General features: G+C 44.7%; 1 protein-coding gene across 3 annotated transcripts in view; it reads left to right on the top strand.

Moving 5' to 3' along the window:
• The first annotated feature begins 4151 nt into the window (after positions 1-4151).
• Positions 4152-20812, top strand: part of gphnb (gephyrin b) — an 83867-nt gene continuing 67206 nt past the window's right edge. For all 3 annotated transcript variants that reach the window (XM_076084620.1, XM_076084617.1, XM_076084619.1), the window contains exon 1: positions 4152-4766. In XM_076084620.1, coding sequence (XP_075940735.1) covers positions 4643-4766 — 124 coding nt within the window. In that variant the 5' untranslated portion in view covers positions 4152-4642. The remainder of the gene's footprint in view (positions 4767-20812) is intronic.

Raw genomic sequence — 20812 nt, 5'->3', positions numbered from 1 at the left:
ACCGATGGAACAAGTCAAGATTACTGTTGCTGAACTTTATACAGCTAGTAGCTTTTTATAAATTAGCCACTGGTTGCTATTTTGTGCAGATCACAATATCATTTATTGGACCATTTTCATGCCCAACTGTCAAGTTGGAAAACCCAACCCAGAAACGTACAGTGCCAACATTTCTTCCTGGCGACTGGTTGGGAAAACCTTTTAATTAAATAGACAATAAGAGATTCAAGAAACACAAACAAATAACATTTTACATATGTTAGCAGCTAATTAACACAGGGCCCCCACCACGTGCTTATAGTGGAGCATTTGTTGTACAATCTGTGCGCATATGTGCAGATAAAATTACATTTTATAGTTGTTATGTAGTTTTGGTTATGGTGGAATCTTTATCCATATATTGGCATCATAACTGGCTGGTATCCACTCTATAATAACAAATATCAGTATAGGTCTGATAAATTGGCAATGCAATATGTTGGTTGAACCCCATTAGCCAGCTGATGAATACAGTTTCAACTTTGATTGGACTTGCATAGTCTGTATATGAAGCTAAATTCATCAAAATGTTTCTGTATAGTCCTAAACAAGGATATCATTTTAATAATTGGTCCAAAAAAGTTCAATGAAAGACATTTTTACTTATTTTTTACTTGTATTTATACCAATTTCTCTGCATGGCTTAATAAATAAACTCTCTAAAAATGTTCTTATTGACAAAAAAGCTTCTACTGTTGCACAAACCAAACCCTCACTGTGTATCAGCTGTGGTGCTGCCTTTCATAAAGTTTCATTCTATTTAGTTGCATATACTGCCAATTTACTTGAGATTGCATGTAGCTGTCGAGTGAGATGTGCTTGGGACGTGGCGTAGACATGATGTGCAAAGCTAGCTATGTAGACACATAGAGTATGGTTGCTTACACAAACATTTCATCAGAAATGTCACTAGGAATAGGCAGAGAGGCAGAGATGGATAGACGTGTTACCTTCACTCCACTACAGGGCAGCTCAGACAAAATGAAGGCCGGGCTTGCTGCGCAAAACCCTTCTTTTCAATCCTCATTTAAATCCATTAAGTGGTCTCACGTAAATTTGAAGGAAGTGTCATGTTGCAGATGTATACACAAGAGAGAGAATTTGAAAAGGAAATGGAGAGCCATCATTTAGCGATGGTCCTTTCCTAAACTTCCAAAAGTCCAAGCTGACTGAGAATCACCGACAGGAATCCGGGAGTGCTCAGCCCATTAACAAGAGGAGATTTTTTTTTTTTTTTTTGCTTTAAGGGCAGAAAATCTCTATGTTTAACTCCTCTGCATTAGGAGCCAATTACACGGCTGAAAAAAATGACCCGGGGTAGTTTGGTGTCCAAGGTTGTTTGTGCTGACATTCTGCTTTTCAAATGCCAGTCTGTTAATTATGCAAAAAGATCTACAAGGCCCCTGTATAAACATATACGTAGTCCCCTTTATGTGTACATAGTCCCATATATCCTGTGAGTTATTAGAGACAGCACCTTGTTTCAATATAATAAACAAAAAATGTAAATGTAAAAATGACCCCTCCGGCTGCAGCGAGCCTGCCTCTCCAGTATCCCTCTCAGACTCTCAGGCCCTCACTCTCCTCCTCCCCTGTCCTCTCTTTCCTTGTGGTGCATCTCTTTGCGCAGCGATGCTATGCGACACTGGCCAGCTTTAGAGAAGGCGAGTCCACATTGCATTAATTCTGAGCAGAGAGAAATCCAGTATCAGATGTAATGGGTTTGATTCCAAAGCCCCGGGGCGATGTTCTGTGCTGCTGTAATGGTGGTGGGAGTCGGTAGAGATCCTGCACTCATCAGAATGCTGCCTAACACACACACACACACACACACACACACACACACACACACACACACACACACTCCCTTCCCTCTCATGTCTGCTCTCTCATTCTTTCCCTTCTTGTCTACTCTTTCCTCATCTCTATCCCTCCATTTTTCTCTCTCCTTGGATGACCAGAGGTGTACTCCACCCCGCCTCCAACTTTTCCCAACCTCCTCGCCATGTTGTTGCCTAATTACTGTCTCTAAACAAGGGGCTTTGTCCCCAGCAGTCTTGAGTTTAGTGTCTGTTGCTTATTCGCAGATGGATAATTGTTGTTTTTTTTTCTTCCTCGCTGACTTCTCCTCTTCAGCTAAGGCCAGATTTAGTCAGGTATTCTGGAGAAGGCATCATTGGATAATGCCGAATAAGCCCCAGGGTAAGTTCCCCTTTCTAGTTTTTGCTTCTTCTTTTTTTCTTATTTTAATTAAAGAGCAGCCTGCTATCGTGAGCAGGGCTCCTCTCCAAGACAACATATGATTGGTTTAAGGAGTGACAAGTCTAATTGTTTGCTCCAATCATTGCCATCACAGAAACTCCTGCACTCCCTCAAACAAACTGATATACTGTTGGCTAATCAAACACACGTCAAGTGCAATTTGATACTCAACGAAATATTTGACCCGTATAAAATGATGAGGTACAAAGTTGGAGCCATAAAGAGATGTTTAACTTAGTAGAGCTCTGTTAAACTTGCAGCTGCATGCTTTATCATGCATTTAACAACATTAGCCTGGTGTTTCTTTTGGGGGCAGGCTTGGGCTCATTGCGGTGCATGGGAGTAAAGCTTTATGGCTCTTTGGCGACCATGTCCTGTATGCTTTATGGCAACGGATGGATGTGCACCTTTTTCCAGCCTCTTCACAAGCCCAGAGGCTTTAGGGGAAAGTCATGAGACTGAAGTAATAAAACAGCATCCAAAAATACCTCCTTTAATCTCTGTTGTTGAACAAGGTATCCGCCGTGAAGCGTGTTTGTATCGATGTAGAGTGTGAGTACATGCCTGGCTTTGTTTCCTTATAGTTTTCGGGGAGATTCTACCCTCTGCAACATGTCCCAGCAGCCTAAAGACGGGGCGTAAGCACCTCTAATGTGGCATAACACAAACCCCCAGAGCTAGCTGCTGTCCTCCCCACCTCTTCTGCATGTGTAGCCTTCAGGGAAAACGAGGGGCTTCCCTGGGCTCAGCACGAAAATGGGAAAGCTTACGTTTACAGCTCCCTCCATCAGCTGGGGCTCCCCTTATTATTGTGATGGATGGTGAGGGAAAAAGGGGAGAGCGATGGCCCTTGCCTCCTCATCACCTATCCATGAACAGCGAGCAGCTCGATCGACGGTGTGGTAATTACACCGTCATTATAATGTGCACTTTTGCACAAGCATACACACTCACACTAAAGAAACACACACCAGATGGGGTCCCCAATGTTTTCAGCCTGGTGCCTCCCTCCCTTCCTTCGCCATACATCTCTGCTCTACTATCTTCTCTCCTCAGCTCTGCCTCATGCTCCATCAAGGGAATTCCAAGAGAGCTTGCCAGCTCTGGACCGCGGAGTGTGTCTGTGTGTGTGAGCATTTGTTTGCATTGTATGCATGTGCACATGCTCACATGCATACACAACTCCTCTGTTCATGCTAACCCTTAAGAAGGGCCTGTTTAGCATTGGGCCCTCTCCATTACTGACAGATGTGGATGCTGTTGTGATGCCATGCTACAGGGAACAAGATCTCCTGTTCTACACCAACAAATTGTTTCTTTTCACAGACATGGCAAGCCTGAGTCAACATGTAAGAACAGTTGTTTGATTCTTCAAGAGTAACTAAACAGCAGCTGAAAACGTTGGTGTGACCTCCAGGGGTTTAAGTTCTCGCCTTGCTGCAGCGATGTAGCAGTGTATGTTAGCACCCCATGACATCACTGCTGGCTGTGGTTACAGGTCTGACCACACAAAACCACTCCCAGCGATGAAAGTGCAACAGACTTAAAATGTTGAACCAAAGAGACCACAAACATACTGCTTTTCAGTCTGGTATTAAAGTAAAAGTTTAACGTTTTGTGGGCCTTTACTGTGAAGAGTTAAACAAAAAGAAACCCAAGAGTTGCCCCATTTCTTGCCAGGGTAACTGCGCTCATGTACATGTGTTAATGAATTATGCATATTGATAGATTACCAACAGAAACTGGAGGATGGGCATTTTCTTTCCATGAGAATAAACAAGCGAAATTATACACCATGGAAGCATGCAACCAGTCTATAAATAGCAGCGGTGCTTTTTTGCCCGGGGATGTAGTTGCATTTTCACAGGTCAGACTGGGATTTATTTGGGGCCCCAAAGACTTTTAATATTGGAGAACTGATACTGTTTATCATCAGGTCAGGGGTCAAATTATAGCCCTATAAGCAGCACAGATCTAAAACTTCAGCTGCAAAATGACATGAGAAAAGTGAGTGGCGTCAGAAGACGTGCCGCTCGTCTCAGTCTCCCCTAAAAGCCTTCACAGTAAATCAATAGTGGTCTCCATGAGACTTAATCCGGGATCCACACTACTACCGTGGCAGGCGGCCAGCTGAGTGATGTGTGCGGTTTAAACGGCCCCCGCATCCTGCCCGCTTATCTGTAGGTGTCCCGATGATTGCTCGACTTTCTACTCATCTCGTCTGGCTGTTTTTTTTTTTTTTTGCTGTATCCCAGCCCTCCTCCATCTCGTCCTCCTCTTCCTCCTCTTCCTCCTCCTCCTCCTCGTCCTCCTCCTCCCCTCCCTCTCCCCGCTAAGTTCGATGCGATCGGCTCTGGGGCCCTGCCGTGAGTTCTCGGTGCGGGCGACAGCGCTGCTGAACATGGCGTCAGACGGGATGATTTTAACGAACCACGACCACCAAATCCGGGTCGGGGTCTTGACAGGTAAAAGGCAGATTTTTCCATCGGCTCTTTCGCATTTTCTTCATATTTCCATGAATTCATTTCCGCCGGCTGTCCGCGCGGTGCTTCATACATGTCGGCTGATTCTTTGCGTGGTGGCGGCTCTCGGTCTCTCGCTGGCTTTTGCAGCCTCTTGAAGGCGACGCTGATTTAAAGCCGGTATCTCTTCCATTTACCGGTAGGCTTTGCATCAATGTACATGCTACATTACATCCAGTGCTTATGCGGTGGAAGCGGTAAATGTGGGCTCTGCACTGGCTTGTGTCCGCTCGTGGAGGCTAGATTTCTTGTCGAGCCGTTTTCCTCGCTGAAGAACAAGAGCTCAGTTTATGCGTATTGAATAATTCATGTCCCTCTTCGCTTGTCAGTGCTGCAAATTACAGCTGACCGTGTGTTGTGTCGCTGCTAAAGATGCTCGGGCTATAGATTGCATTATTGACACCCAGCTGACCACAGCGATTTTTTTTTTTTTTTTTTTTTTTTGAAGTGTTGCTCACGACAGTTGCTGAAGGTGGATGTGGTGATGAGCGCATCCTTGGCCTATTAAGAGCAGGGGATGATCAGAGAAATCGCGTGTAAGACGTCGGATGTGGTTTATTTTTGTGAATGACAGTGCCAGCCGAGGAGTTTAACATGACACATGATAACGGCTCTGGCTCGGCTTTGGTGGGTAAATCCTCCTGACGGTCCTCGGAATGTAACGCGATGACGGCGCGTCTCTCACTTACCAATATTGGGAAACGTTATGCGCTTGGATGCGATGTACGGCTATGAGGCGGCGGATGGCGTTAGATCTGCCCCCCCCATCCCCCCCGTGTGTGTGTGTGTGTATGTGTGTGTGTGTGTCTGTGTGTGCAGCCTATTGCTTTGTCATGTATCTGATCGGCAAACATCATGCGAGGCGAATCCAGCGGTTGTTGACCGGAAAGTATTTTTTTTTGGGGGGGGGGGAGTGGGGAGGCAGGGTGGTGGTTTTATGCATGATAAAGGCTGTCCGGAGGAATACCTCTCTCTCTCTATCGCTCTCTCTCTCTCTCTCTCTCTGTCCATCCTATGTGAGGCTGGGTCGATCAATATTTCATGAAAGCCCTGATCTCACACATACGGTACTCCTCCGTATGGGAATCCGGTACGGAGGAGGCGGTAGGCGATGTGCAGCGATGGAGGCATGACTGTGTGTAGACCCTCTCCTGAAATCTGCCAGGGAAACCCCCACCACCAACAACACCACAACCACCAGTCATCTCCTTCTCCATCCCTCCTCCTCCTCCTCCTCCTCTCCTCGCGCTGGAGAGAGAGGCAGAGCGCTGTCCGTGGTGCTGAAATCCAGCATCACTCACAAATCAGTGCGGTACTGACCTTACCACGGTAAATACTGCATCAGTCAGATACACCATGTAGAGGAGGAAAAAAAATCCATCACAAGTCACTTTTTTTGCTCCATCTCCACGGTTTACTGATGAGGTATTTGGAGTGTGTGTGGAAATGTGTCACAAACTGATGAGGATTGTATATTTTAAGCAGACATAAACATGCAGCCAGATTGTTTTTTGTTGAGGTGACCGATTGCTGTATGTTAGTCACCAGCTAAAGGTGAGAATATACCCGTCAGTTGTTTTTTTTTCACACTACATCAATGCCCACGCCACATCAGAGAGGTTAATTTCTCTATGTGTCATCACTTGAATCCCCAACTGTACCATAGTGTAGTGACAGATTGCCGGTTTGATCTTGCTGTGCAGTGTTGACAATTCCAGCATACATATGTCGATGTTGAGAAGCGCAGAGACTCAACAGACAGGCTTATTTGTCGTTTTGATGTGTGTGTGTGTGTGTGTGTGTGTGTATGGAGTAGGAGGGCTTGCACTATCAGGGAAACAAAACATCAAAGGAGTGAGCAAAAAACGGAGAGGAAACAGTGCACGGTGGCATTAAGCTGCCATGTTTTACCTGACCCTTAACCTTTTAAGAATCTAATCGTGGCAGGATTACTCATGGCTACAAAGACCGTTGTGTGTGTGTGTGTGTGTGAGTGTGTTTGCTTTTGTGAGATGATGCATTTTGACAGCAAAAGGTCCCCTGCTGTGCTGCTAAGGGGAAGCAAAGCTCCAAATATTCAGGTTATATCTCTCTTTCAACGCAGAACCTTTGTCGCCACACCTCTCAGTCTTCTGCGTCCACAGACTTCATGCCATTAGTTTGCTGTTCTGTAGGGCCTGTGTGAGCAGAATGCTAATAGAGTTCGGAGCAGTGCTCAATCTCCCTTCTTTTGAGGGTTAAAGGTCAGCCGTCCACCTCTGCATTCAGGTCACCGAAGAGGAGATGAGACCTTGGCTCACCCTCCTCCATCACTTATTCCCACGCCTCTGTAGGTGACAGAGCCCAGGGGACATCTCTGTTTAGACCCTGGACACACAGTACAGGGGAGTTGAAGCTGACGTGACCAGGTGTGTGTGTGTGTGTGTTTTATTTCGTGGGATGTTTGAATAAGAGGCGGGTTTTATTTGCGAGGAAAGGGAGGGAACTTGAAATAGGATAATTGGGGTGAACATGCTGTCACTTGTCAAAAATGTCACACTGAAAATGTGACCTTTTGGTAGGAGTGGGTGAAAGTTTCTCTCGCTGTGCTCAGCCTATTGTGACATGTGTGTGTGTGTGCGTGTTTTCTTTTCTTTTTTTCTTTCTACCTACCCGTTTGTACGTGTTGGTGTATTTTGATGCACGAGTGCTCATTGTCCAGTTTCTAGCCGTAGGTGTATCTTCCTGTTTGAGCATGAGTTTTAATTGTCCCGTGTCTCTCTCCCTGGGCCTGCCTCGGGGTCTGGGCACACAGCCTCACACTCACTCACTTCGACTGATCACGTGTGCCTTAATTGCTTGATGCGTGTGTATTTGTGTGTTCAGAGATGCGGTCGTAAAAGAAGTGGCCTCAAGTTTGTGAAAGGCAAAGCCCCGTGCAAACGCACCAAAGATAAATTGTGTTTCCAGACATAAATTACTTTCCTGTCGGGGTGCTAGTTTGCCAGTGTGACTTGATGCATAGTGTGAATTCATAATATAATGAGACATTTCTTGATTTTTCTCAAAAACCCTCTACCCACACGAGACCCTGGGTCACACCGCACATCAGACGTCACACCAGCTGAGCTTTCATGCATTTGTAAGCGCACATGAGTGTGCACATGCATGTGCGGTGTGTTTGCCCTTAACATGTGCAGTATGTGCATATGCATGTGACTCTGCTCTGCTCTTTGTCTTCCTTGCGCTAATACTGAGCTCTGGCTGGAAAACACAGCTTAGCATTATCACCCCAGCCCCAAATACAGCTACAGCATACATACGATCCATGATCACACACACTGAGAAATGCTTGCTGGACAAGAGAAAGAGGGAGGCCTGCAAAAGGCACTCGGTTGTTTTTAATGTGTAATAACGCCATGTGTCTAATGTGGGGGACCATACGCTATTATTATTCAGCAACTCTTCCATGCATGGGCCTCGGATGCTCTTGCACGTGTGACTTGATTTACAGCCCATAGCCCATTGATGCTGGCTGCTGAGAGTGTGTGGGTTAACTCCAGTCCTTCCTCAAAGAGACGTGGACACACACTCTGCACCGGGCTTCCAATGAGGAGCCGGGGCAGGAAGGCTTCACTCCGCAACAGACAGCACACATGTTTACCTCTTCTCTCTCTCTCTCTCTCTCTCTCTCTCTCTCTCTCTCTCTCTCTCTCTCTGTATCAATCTCTCCCTGTCCCCCTCCCTCTATATTCTATTTTCTTTAGCCTCGATTGTAACAACTGAGAGCGGCTCAGCGATGTGTGGGCGGCTCTCTAAACGTACATGTCTATCAGAAAGACATGAATCGTCGGCAGACAGGCTTCCCAAAACAACCACATTTAGATCACTCGCTCATCCACTCTGTTAAGTGGAATATTTCTGTGACTCCCTGCAGAATGAGTGGAAGCTTTTATTTTGGCAGGAGTGGGGGTCCATTCCTTAATCTCATGTGGTCTGCATTTGTTTTTTTCTGTTAGAGAGGTGAAGGGTTGCCCCAGAAATCTGCCAGAGAAGAGTTTCTGGTACATCAGTACATGTCTAGTGTGAGACACACCACACATGCTATGGACAAAATACATATTGATAATCATCCATATTGATATCACACATGTTGAACAGATACAGGAAACTGTGCAGCCACAAAATACATATGTGAATTTTTTGAAAATAATTTATCCTTTGGTGCAGGACTACATGTTGATTGAGTGTGTGTGTGTGTGTGTGTGTGTGTGTGTGTATTCCCCCTTTGCTATTCTTGCTCGTGTGTGTGGGTTTGCGAACATGTGTGCGTGCCTGCTCGTGTGTGTGCTTGTCTGGCTGCAGATGGGATAATAACTATTTAATCTGCTTTTCCACATAATTTAATCTCTGGAGTTTGTCCCAAGCTCACCTTAACAGCTCAGGCGCTAAAGAGGCTCACTGGAGAAACAGGAGTCAAGTCAGCAAAGGCGACCTAGCGTGCCAAAGCACCTTGACCAAAAGTAGGAGACGCCGTCATCTGTCACTGAATGGCGTGGGCGGCTGCCAAGTTATGGAGCAATCTCCTCTCGCTGTCTGTTTCTGAATGACTCAATCTACTGTCTGCGAGGGAAGGCAAGGGGTTCAGCTGTGGGTTTCTTATGTTGTGAGCACTGATGGCAGAGCTGCTCCATTCGATAAAGAAGACGCTAAGTGCAGTATACCGTAGGTCCTATCGCTGCATTGCACTGTAGGCCTCTGTTCGTTGACAAATTATGCAACATGGATTCTCAGTGTGTTGTTCTTTTTTTGCAAAGGACACCAAAGTGAAATATGGTGTATGAGTTTTTACATCATTGTTCATCTTAGTTGTGCATTCCAACTAACACAATTGGCCATTTCTGTCTGGTGGTAAGCTTTTGAGGGATTGTGTCCGTGCGTTGGACTCAAACTGGCTGACCTGTGTGTCTACATTAGGGGGATAGTGTGAACAAGGGCTCTGTGGTAATTCAATATTATTTGCTGACTTTACCTGCAATCGTATATGTTAAGTTGAACACGATCCAGTTATCAAGAAGGCCTTTCTTTGTCTGTTGCATAGGCGTTACGTTAGCTTCTGACAAGAACCATAGTACAGGAACTTTAACTTTCTAAATGAAATATTAAAAAAACGGATTAAACCTTCTGCTCTCAAATTCAGTTGTAGTATTCGTACTGTCACGTTGTTTGCATTTGTCCAGTTGAGGAATGACAAAAATACACCTTCAGACTATAAATCAGGCCCTGAAATGGACAGGGCTCAAGTGTTTTACTCACTAAGCCACAGGATCTAGACATATGTAGAGTGAAAGATTAGATTAGAGTTTCTTGTTTTAAGTTTCTTGTTTTTTACGTGTATGGATGACTTCCGCTTATTTGTTATTTTGTATTTTATGTAAAGCACTCCGAGCTGCTTTTAAATGATATGGCACGATATATATACAAGAACATTGTCATTTTATTTCTCATTTGAATGGACCATAGCCTAAATCTACTGCCTGACAACCACTCAGCCCGTATGGATACTGGTGAAGTCCTTGCTAACTCCTTCACAGCGTTATTATTCCTTCCCCTTTTCCACTCTGCTGACGCTGAGACAGCCAAACGTAATATCCCGACATAGCTGACATCACGACTGGAGAACAAAAAAAACACAAAATAGATGTTAACATTGGGTTCACTTGTGATACAGTACGAAGATATGTGGATTGGATGGGAATCAGAGAGCCCCAGGCGTGTGTCTAACCAATAGCATGCTTTTACTCCTTTTTCCTGCTTTGACCCAACTCTCTGTGTCTGTCTACGGTTGAATCATCTCTAAGCTGTTACTAGGGTGTTCCCTTGCAACAATATGTGGGCATCTGTTCAACAGTATGCTAGTTTGAGAGGGATACTCTTGGAACAGAGGAGCTAAAGGGGGGGGGGGTGAACACAGACATTGGGCATACACTTGTGATGCTTCTTATTTACCGCTCAATTCCCTTATTTCTAGATCGTCTTTCAACCAAATTTTGAGTGACTATTTTGTACAGACTTCCATAGATGTAGCCTGCATCAACCTGTCTGGCTTTCAATAGACTGTAAAATCAGAAATATTCATTACATTGTTATCCCAAAGGCCATAAAGACAAAATGGCAGCATTGTTGGAGAAGACGCAAGCACCTGGATGGTTTTGTTCGCTGTTAGTTAGACTAGAAATATATTGGAGCCCTTTGTTTGCATGTCAGACAAGGATTTATCTTTCCTTTGGGCAGGGCTCATACTGTAGCAGTGGTTAAAACACTGGCTGACCCTTTTCTTACTTTCTCAGTCTCTGCATCACACACACACACACACACACACACACACACACACACAGCTGTGACAGTGGACAGCAGTGAGGCAGGCGGACCACATGACCAGAATAGACAATACAGGATCAGGGACACGGACACAGAATGAGAATTAAGTCTTCACTGCAAAGGAATTATTTTCAGCCTCGAGTAGTGGGGAGTGAAATGTGGAAGAGAGTGACTCTCCTCCCCTTTTGCACACACCTCTCTCTCTCTCTCTCTCTCTCTCTCTCTCTCTCTCTCTCTCTCTCTCTCTCTCTCTCTGCTTTCATAGCCTATGGAAATAATCCTCCCTTACTGTAAATAGTCTTCAATTGGGATGCAAGCTAGAACAACAGACAGACGGTATTTGGCGGACAAGGAGCAGAGTCTCCTCCGCTCCAGGCTCTTGTCAGCTCTCCAGAGAAGAGCTCCATCGGGGCTGCCTAGAAAGCTATTCCCAGACTGGATGCGTAGGTGTAGGAGAGTTGGTCCCACTCCCTCCTGGCCTAAAGCAGTGTTACAGTCTGTCATTCATTTGAGGTGATAATCACAGGAGGCTAGCGTAGCCCCCCTGCCCCCCTCCCAAAAAAAAGAGGACGATTGCGCTGGATATTTTTGGGAGTAAGCAAAAGAGCAGAAGAGATGCTGGAGCTTTTTAGTGTCAGCACTTATCGTGTTTTGACAGAAAAACTGGCATCGGACATGCAGAGCTTGAAGCTATTGCTTTCTAATTTTATATTGGTGATAAACAGGATAGAGTGCTCTGAAAAATGAGTTGTAACACCTTCCAGCAAGTGTTTGATGAGCGGTGAGGTAGCTATGTCCAAACCCTTAGATTCTTATGATGTGCAACTTCCCGGGTCAGGACAGGTGAAATTATCTGGACATCCCAAAAGCTATTAATAAGTAAAACGTTGTTGCCAGAGAGACTTGGGCAAGAGGAGTCCTGCTATGCATTATGCAAATAATGCTAATCCTGAAATCTTATTTGAAGCTTCTAATTCATATTTACTTTAGGGAAATGTGACGTTGTTGAAGAGGTTTTCTACGCATGCGTGCTGTGGTGATCATGAGACTGCTGGTGCTGTCCACTTAGGCTGTTAGCTTTGTACGATTAACGTGTTTATACTGTGTACCGTTGGCTAGCGGAAAATTATACAATGTTTCTGTTCCAATGTTGCAGAATCTTCCCCCAGAAAGTTAGTGTACACGATGTTGCATTCAGGCACAGGCCTGAATGTGTGTCACCTGCGTTTTGGCAGCTCTGAGAACTCAAAACCCGAGTTATGTTTAACGGACTTGAGCATAAAAATATTCTTCTTGCCACAGATTTGTATCACTAGTGGGGCAACAAGGTGTGACTTTTTTCAAATTCTACATTTTGTTTTTTTTAAATACACCTCTTCAAAACATGAGTTTCTGGTTGGCTGACAGGAAAAAGAAACATTGAGGTTAAAGAAATAGCATTTTGTTGATCTGGCGAAGCCATTTCCAATGAAATTCTACCACAAAATAAATTGTATTAATTAACCAGTAGGCTGGAATTTGGCCTTTGGGGAGAGATGACATTGTTTTAGTGCATTTTTAAAATCTTTTATTCTTGACAAGTTGTACGACCTCTAAATGTGAGGTATATAACTGTTACTACTAACACTGCCGCTGCTGCAACTGTGATGTTTCAAATATCCTTTTGCTTTTTACGACAACAGACACTTTTTTCCCGGCTGTTTTTTTTTACATCCCTCTGGAGAGAGGCAGCGCGTGGGTCCCCCCCCCCCCCCCTCCTTTGCTTGGGTCGCTCCCTGGCGATAACCTGTGCAAGCAGAGAACCGCTGAGTGATGGCGATACTGATCGAGATAAAAGATACAGTGGTGCTTTTTAACTGATGAGTCACTGCCGCTGAATCCCGTGTCCTGGCTTGAGGTGTTAATTAGGGCTGGAGGGACGGATGGGGGGAGGGACGGAGGGGATGCAAGAGGGACAAGGGAAAAAAAGAGAGGAAGGGAAAAAAGTAATTGATTCATCATTGTTACCCCGTGTGCTGCCACGCCGCCTAACGTCTTTATCAGTCGTCATCTAATAGGTGTCTGAAACGTATACCTCGCTCATGTTTCACTTAGGGGAGGAGGTCAGCTCGCCTGTATCCAGCATCTATCACAGGCTGACGGGGCGCTGATGTCCCAGGGAGCCCCTCATTGACAGCAGGGGCTATGCTAACAATGCTAATAGTCCCCCCAGTACAGTGTTTTTAACCATGAAGAAAGTGACAGTGAACACATTCTAAGCACTGCCATTGCACAAATTGTAAGAACTAATATACACGTTATATATTTGGTTTATCTGGTTGTTGCATGCAATGCATCATATTCTCTTAGAGCGTCATATGTTTGTCGTGCTACAGGGTGGATATGAGAAAAAACGTGTGGTGATCATGTAGTGGGGTAAAAGTATAAAGTATATAGTGGCATACAGTGGCAATACTCAAGTAAAGTAAAGTACAAGTGCCTTGAATTTGTACTTGAAGTAGTAAATGTACTTAGTTACATTCCACCTCTGCTTACGTTCCATTCCGGGATGTTTCACCTGGTCACTGTTACTTCGGAGATAAAACTAGTTTTATTATTTTTCCTTGTGTCATCAGGTTGTTTATTAGCCGACACTTGACACCTAGCATACATAACAACTTTTAATAACCACTGATGGCTGTAACAAAGTAAAAGGATAACATTTTGAATTGTTTTACAGTGACTTTGGAGTGCTTGAAATGATACTGCATTCCAAATCAAACGTCTTTTTTTTACTTTAAGTAAATACCGCCCTTACAAAGTATGTACCCTTGCATGCAGTTTGCATACAATTGGGATGTTATGATCATAACATTGTGCATTAAACTGTTATTGCAGGCTTCTGGCAATGCGTTGCCATCGGGCTGTCATCTGTCTGTGCTCTCTTGGCGACTCACTCAATGTAACGTTTTTCTTCCGCTGCGCAGAGGATTGTGGGTCAGAATAGCCAGAGAAGCATGCTGGCTTGCACGCTGCAAAATGCAACCATCTGCAGTAGGACATCTTGGTATTTTTGGCATACTGTATGTGACATACTATGTATTGGGGACATGCAAAATCTTTTTCTGGCATGCTAAATAGTATGGTAGTATGGAGTGAATATGGCTCATCAACGATCTGCAATCCGAACCAAGAGTTTTGTGATCTATTGCAATCCCTAGTCCGACATAGAGATTATAAAACAATGATTTATCCCTTCGTCCAAAACGTAGACAGCTGTACTAGTGACATCCTGACATTAAACCTCATACCTTCTGTCGCTCTGTTTGTTCAAATACTTCGATGGTTTGTCGGATTCCATGTCTTTCTGGTCTGTCAGGTCACAAACATGTTAATGGTAAACGTAGATACAGGGTGACGATATCCTAGTAGAGAAGAGTCACTCTGTCCTTTTGTTCACAGGTGAGTTGAACGCAAACAGCAACATGTTGCGTCAAATCTAAATGAGCCGTAGTATGTAGAACGTATGGGGCTTGACTCACACTACCAACTAAAAGTTAGGATATCTCGACCTGAGCTACTTTGATTTTAACACTCTCTGTTTTTTATTTAATTGCCGGTGTACTCATCTAACACGTCTTGTTTTTTTCCTGAATGAGGATTTTGTCTCTTCATTTAGCATCTTGCAACACAATCAAAGAGACGTATTGAGACGTATCGCTATTATATGTCACTCTTAATGCAGTTTGTGGTCCAAACAGCCGGCTTTGGAAATATTTTACACACTTATTAACTTAATAACTTAAAAAATTAAGATTTTGAAGCGCCATTGGCAACACACTGTAGCAACAGTTTCCCTCCCCTCCGAGGCCGTCAGCAGTGACAAGAATCCGGAGCTGAGATCGGGTCCTTTTGGGGAACTACTTCTCAGAACTTCACAGCAGCTATTAAATCTGGCTCACTGCAAGTAGAGACGGGGAACTTCATTTATGTCAACATCACTCAGGTTTTCAGTATTTCGACATTTTGTTGCTGTTTGCCAAACAGAGAAAGAGAGTGAGGTGTAGTTTGAAGAGGGTCGGGTACACAAGAGACAGAAGAAACAGATCCAGTCAAAGTGAAGCTACGACATGTTTTTTTTCCCCAAAAGGTGTGGATGACTGCAAAAAATATATATAGCCCCTTTAATTTTATTTCAAACATGCAAATAACACCAAATAGAAAAGCTTGAAGTTAGGAACGATCGCACACCACATATTATGATCGGACATTCATAAGAACAAAGACGAGCATCTCTACCAAGCAGGTCTAAAAGCACCGCTGGGAAGAGGTGTAGCACTTGGCAGCAGCCCTTCCACTCCTTCTTGACACGCTGCCAGAGTGTCCATTGGCTTGTTACTTGTTCAAACCCCTTCAGTCTCTCCTTCCTTCCCTCCACCCCTTCTTCCCACCGGACGGCCACGTCGAGGTGCGACGCCTTGATTGATGTGGGTGACACTCGCTTCTGGGAACCAGTCGTCTGAATTTGGGAGAAATGTTTTTGTTGCCACGTATGCAAAGGTGGGAGGACATTTGGGAAAAGGGTCCAAAATCGACACTATGTTTGATGGTTCTCAATCAAAATGGCTTTTCCCCTGCCGTGTTTAGAGTTGCTATGGAGCGAGCATTACGATTGCATTCATAATTGACAGTAATTATATCAGTCGTCGGCTTGCTCTCACATTTATAGATCACTTTCACTAATCAATTCCATATCAATGATAATTGAAATCGAGTTTGACGAGTGTTACAAGACTTGAGATATAAATATAACACATTAGCTCTCTCTTTGCCACTCATACATTACATTTTATCTCAGACCATCTCCCTTTCTCTCGCACGCTATTTTTGTCGTCGTCCCCCCGTCTCTTCACCTCTCTCTCTCTCTCTCTCTCTCTCTCTCTCTCTCTCTCTCTCTCTCTCTCTCTCTCTCTCTCTCTCTCTCTTTCTCTCTCTGTCCACCTTTCTCAATTTTTTACCTTTTTGCTGTCTGTCTGCACTCCACTCACTCGATCTGCCCGGCAAAGTCAGGGAGCGAGCAGTACGCGGGGGAGCATGTACATTTGAATAATTGAGGAGGCCAGCTTCTCCCTAACGAGGTGTGTGTGATGGCCGACCTCAGCCTCAGTGTGTGTGTGTGTGTGTGTGTGTGGTCAAGGTGTTCTCCCATTCTCCTCCTTTATAATTCAGCGTCACGCATTTTCCGTTTCTACCACAAAACCCTTTCAGATCATGGCACCTGGGAATCAAATGTTAATAGACACCGGCCCACACACTCGCACACACATCACAGCCACAAATGCTCAACACACACACACAAGTTTGATTGACATGACGTGGAATGGCTCGACTGCTTTGTTGCCTTTTTGCATCATTTATGGTTTTACAACAGGCATGACTGATGTTTTTTGTTTTATCTCGGCACATGACAGATTCAGGGAGTTTCTCACTTAATTTCCTCTGTTCTGCTTCGTTGCCCCACCGGTTCTTTGGTATTTTGTCTTCTCTTATTGCGGCGGCAGATTTACGGGGAGACATGAAGTCTCAGTACTAGTGACCCAATATGGAATTCCCCATGAATGTGCTGAAAATCCTGACGTCAGAGTTGAGTCCTAAAACGAGTTCAAATAAATAGTTGACTGACGGAAAATTTATCAGCAACTATTTTGTTGGACGACAACATTTTTAGGCAACACTGCTTTTTTCTTTGTCTTATATCATTGTTGATTAAACATCTTTGGGTTTTGGACTTGTGGTCGGACAAAACAAGTCATTCGAACATCCCGTCTTGTGTTCCCGAAAACTGTGATATGGCATTTTGCACTCATTTCTGACTGTTTCTGACAAAATTATTAACTGAGTAATTGAGGAAATAATATGCAGATCAATGGATACATTCACACGTCAGCTTGCGGAATTGAGAAACTGTAAATGTTTTTTTTTATTAATGAACTAAACACATGTTGAAATGATATACATGGAATACACAGCATTTATTCAAGGTGGGTGGCATTTATTCGTGCAAAAGAAAGCTGAAACAATTGGTCAATTACTTCATTTGTCAATTGACAGGAAAATGTATCTACAACTATTTTGATAATTTATCAATCAGTCACCAAACCCCCATGTGCAACCAGATTAACGGATTAATGATGATAACCAAGGAAATAGTCGGCGGCAGATTAAACAGTAATGAAAATAATCAGCAGTTGCACACCTATGGGGGATGAAAGATGCATTTGTGATTACCATAATGTATTTACATATCATCACGTACATTTTGAATATCTTTGTCAGTAGTAGTGAGACTTGTTTCTCTCCGTAATAATTCGAGGTCACAGGTGTGAATTCCTACACACCGCATCACAGTCAAATCAGTCAGTAGAAAACCCCCTGAATGCTCTGACTCCTCCAGGGGCATCCCTCTTGGTTTCCCCTGCACTGACATGTACATGTATGTGTGTCTCAGTGGGATAAGTGATGAGATGTGTGAAATATGGCAAGTGGAGCACTCTATTAGGCAGCTCCCCCTCGCCTCCGGGCTTCCTTCTGCTCCAACATACAGAGAGGCTGCGAGAGAGAGACGTCACAGAGGCTGTGCTGATGTGGTGGTGGGCCTGAATTAGATGTATGGAGGGGTTTGGGATTTAAACAGCCAAGTCTGAGTCAGACACCCACCACCAAAGAAGAAGAAGAGCAGGAACTCCTCTCTGCATCAACCTCAGCTAGCACGAGCCTTGAGAAGAAGGACAAACTTCCAACTGAGTGTGTGTGTGTGTGTGTGTGTGTGTGTGTGTGTGTGTGTGTGTGTGTGTGTGTGTGTGTGTGTGTGTGTGTGTGTGTGTGTGTGTGCGTGTGTGTGTGTGTGTGTGTGTGTGAGCTCTGACAGTGGGAAGCTGCAATGTAATTGCTGACACTGTCCAGAGGATAGAATGTAATGAAGGTAGCTGCTTACAGGCTGCTTCATTAGTACAGCCGGGCCCGGGGCACTCCCTGTGTGTGTGTGTGTGTGTGTGTGTGTGGGCATGTAAAACTCTGCATCCTGGGAAATAAGGAGAGTCGAATGGTTCAGACACACACATACACACGTGTATTACCAGCCACCCACTCACACATTAACAAACACATCAACAAGCATAGGCAGCACATTCAACGTGTTGATTTTAACTTTAATCCAAAGGAGTTCATTTCCTCCATGTATTTCAAAAAAAACTAAAAATACTGGTATACCATAGCAATTCTTCCTACAAAAGGCCCTTTGTTTTCTCGGGACAACCCTACTTTGCATTTTTGAGGAGGTAATGCTGGATGTATTGGGGTGTGATGGGGCAATCCACTCTTTTCACTCGATAAATATATTCAACTGCCACCTGATGGAGGTGTTGTTGGAGTTGTCACACCTTAAGCAAGCAGTACCTGGAAGTTCCTTCTCTTTGAGGAAGCCACAGCCGGACGCACCCGTAGCTTAATGCCGCCTGTTGAGCCGCTGCATAGATGTGGGTGCTGCAGAGTTCTGCTTGGTTTGTTCCACTGATTTCACGATGATTGTCGGCACAATGTGCTAAAGCCGCAGCTGTGCTGATCGGGCTTTTGTCTTGCCTTTTCGGAAAGCGTGGCTGGCATGAAATGGGATTTGTGGGCAGGGAGCTGGGGCTGGTCATGAGGAGGGCAGCCGGTGGACCAGACGATGATGAGGCTGCCATCCTCGCCTCATGGGAACCCTGTGGAGATGCAGTTTAGATTAACTTTCCACTTAGTGAACAATGTGTCACTTACAATATGGTCGCATCTCCTTCTTCCAGCAATCAACTTGACAGCCGCACCTCCTGAGACGCGTTTGTCCATTCAGGTTTGGGGTGGTGGACCGTCAAATGATTCCCGTGGTCAGCATGAGTGTAACCCTTAACTTTGATCAGAAACCTGCCATTGATTTTGTCTGGCCATCTGCCAGCCTAACCTTGACCTGTATGACTGAGTGCAGTCACACCGTAACCCTTGACCTATCTGTCCCTCCCTCTGCCTCTGATCTTCCTTCTCTTCTTTCCCTTGAGTGAAAGATCACAGAGAAGCAGAGAGAACACTAAGCTTCCTCTATGAAGACCAATCAATACCTGATCTGATTAGGCCCCAGCACATACGTTTCACTACAAACCCTAAAAGCCAACAGATAAAGAGCCCCATTGCTAATGTTAGCTATCCATTTCAGAGCCCGTCCACTTTCCTGGCCCTTCGATCTTTAGTCATATCGAGTGAAGTGAAATGAACGAGCTGAGTGTTTTCCATGCAGATTCGCCCAGCTTGTCCAAGGATACAAACTGGAATGAGCAGCTAAGCCGTGGCGCAGCCCTGGGTTTCCCTACATCAGCAGCTTGGAAGGATGAAGGAGGAGGGGGAGGAGGGGGAGGAGGGGGAGGGATGTTGAGGCAGAAGGGGAGAGGGGGGGAAGCTTCTAACGGGAGGTATCAGAAATGTGCAGCTATATTGATGCCAGTGTAAGCACATTTCTATTGAAATCAATAGAGCTGCTCTCAAGCTCATTTTGGCTTCTCACAGGAGAATGGTACCTGGCTCACTAATGGAGCAGCCATAGATAACACTCACCAAAGGAGCTGGGTTGGGGGGGGGGGGGGGGGGGGGGGGGAATATGCCAGTTAGTTGCGAATTCATTTATTTACTTGTATTTCTGTCAGCCTGAAGTGATATCATCCTTGATGTCTTCAACATATGTTGTTGTCTGAGCTGCAGGATTCTATGAAACGGCCAAATTAAAGGATCGCTTCACACAAATGACACACTAACATTATTTCCACACTTATCTCTAGAGGTATCTGGCAGACAGTTTGGGTTTTATTTGTCCCAGATTTTGAGCAATGAGTGTTTGAGATATCGTCCTCCGCTCAGACACACTTTTCTTAGGGTTGGCTTCCCGGTTAGCAAATGACGCAGATTCAATATGTTTCCGACCGTAACAAATCACTTATGAAATCTCTTCCAGACCCTTTGTATTAGTCACGATTTAGGTACATTATATCAGCTATAACTAATAAAAGTTAACTAAAATCATTTTTCTGTTTTATGGTTAATGTGCTAGTGTCTGTGCTCAGCCAAAGACTAGGAGTAAATAGACATATTACTCTGTAACACCACTCCATGACCATCAGTATATATTATTGTGCGATTGGTGACCCTTCTCTATAGAAATGATCCCATCACGTTAAATACAGGAGAGTCTCTCAGCTGTTATGCATACCGTATCAATATTTTAAGCTTCTCAACATAATAGTTATGTAAAGTAGCTCATGTGTTCCACCGTGCGCATTACGTTTGTGTGTGTGTCTGCGTAAACAGCTGTTGGAAATGCCACGAAGAGCTGGCTTGCCGTCGGTCCTCTGCCATCGAAATGTCATGCTTGCTACATGGGGGGGGGGGGGGGAAGCTGCGATACCTCATGCACACACCCATACATACAGCCTTCACGCACTACGTGCACACTCCCGCCTAGCTGTATGATGATGCCACAGACACATTCATCACGCCTGTTGTCACTTGAAACAAGCCTCATTATACCGAGCCTGTGATTTATGATTCATATTCACAAGGGGTGTGGCGGC

Source organism: Anarhichas minor, unplaced genomic scaffold (assembly GCF_050575085.1).
Source record: "Anarhichas minor isolate MPS153535 unplaced genomic scaffold, ASM5057508v1 ptg000136l, whole genome shotgun sequence".
Taxonomy (NCBI): Eukaryota; Metazoa; Chordata; class Actinopteri; order Perciformes; family Anarhichadidae; genus Anarhichas; species Anarhichas minor.
This window is presented reverse-complemented; position numbering and strand designations above follow the sequence as displayed.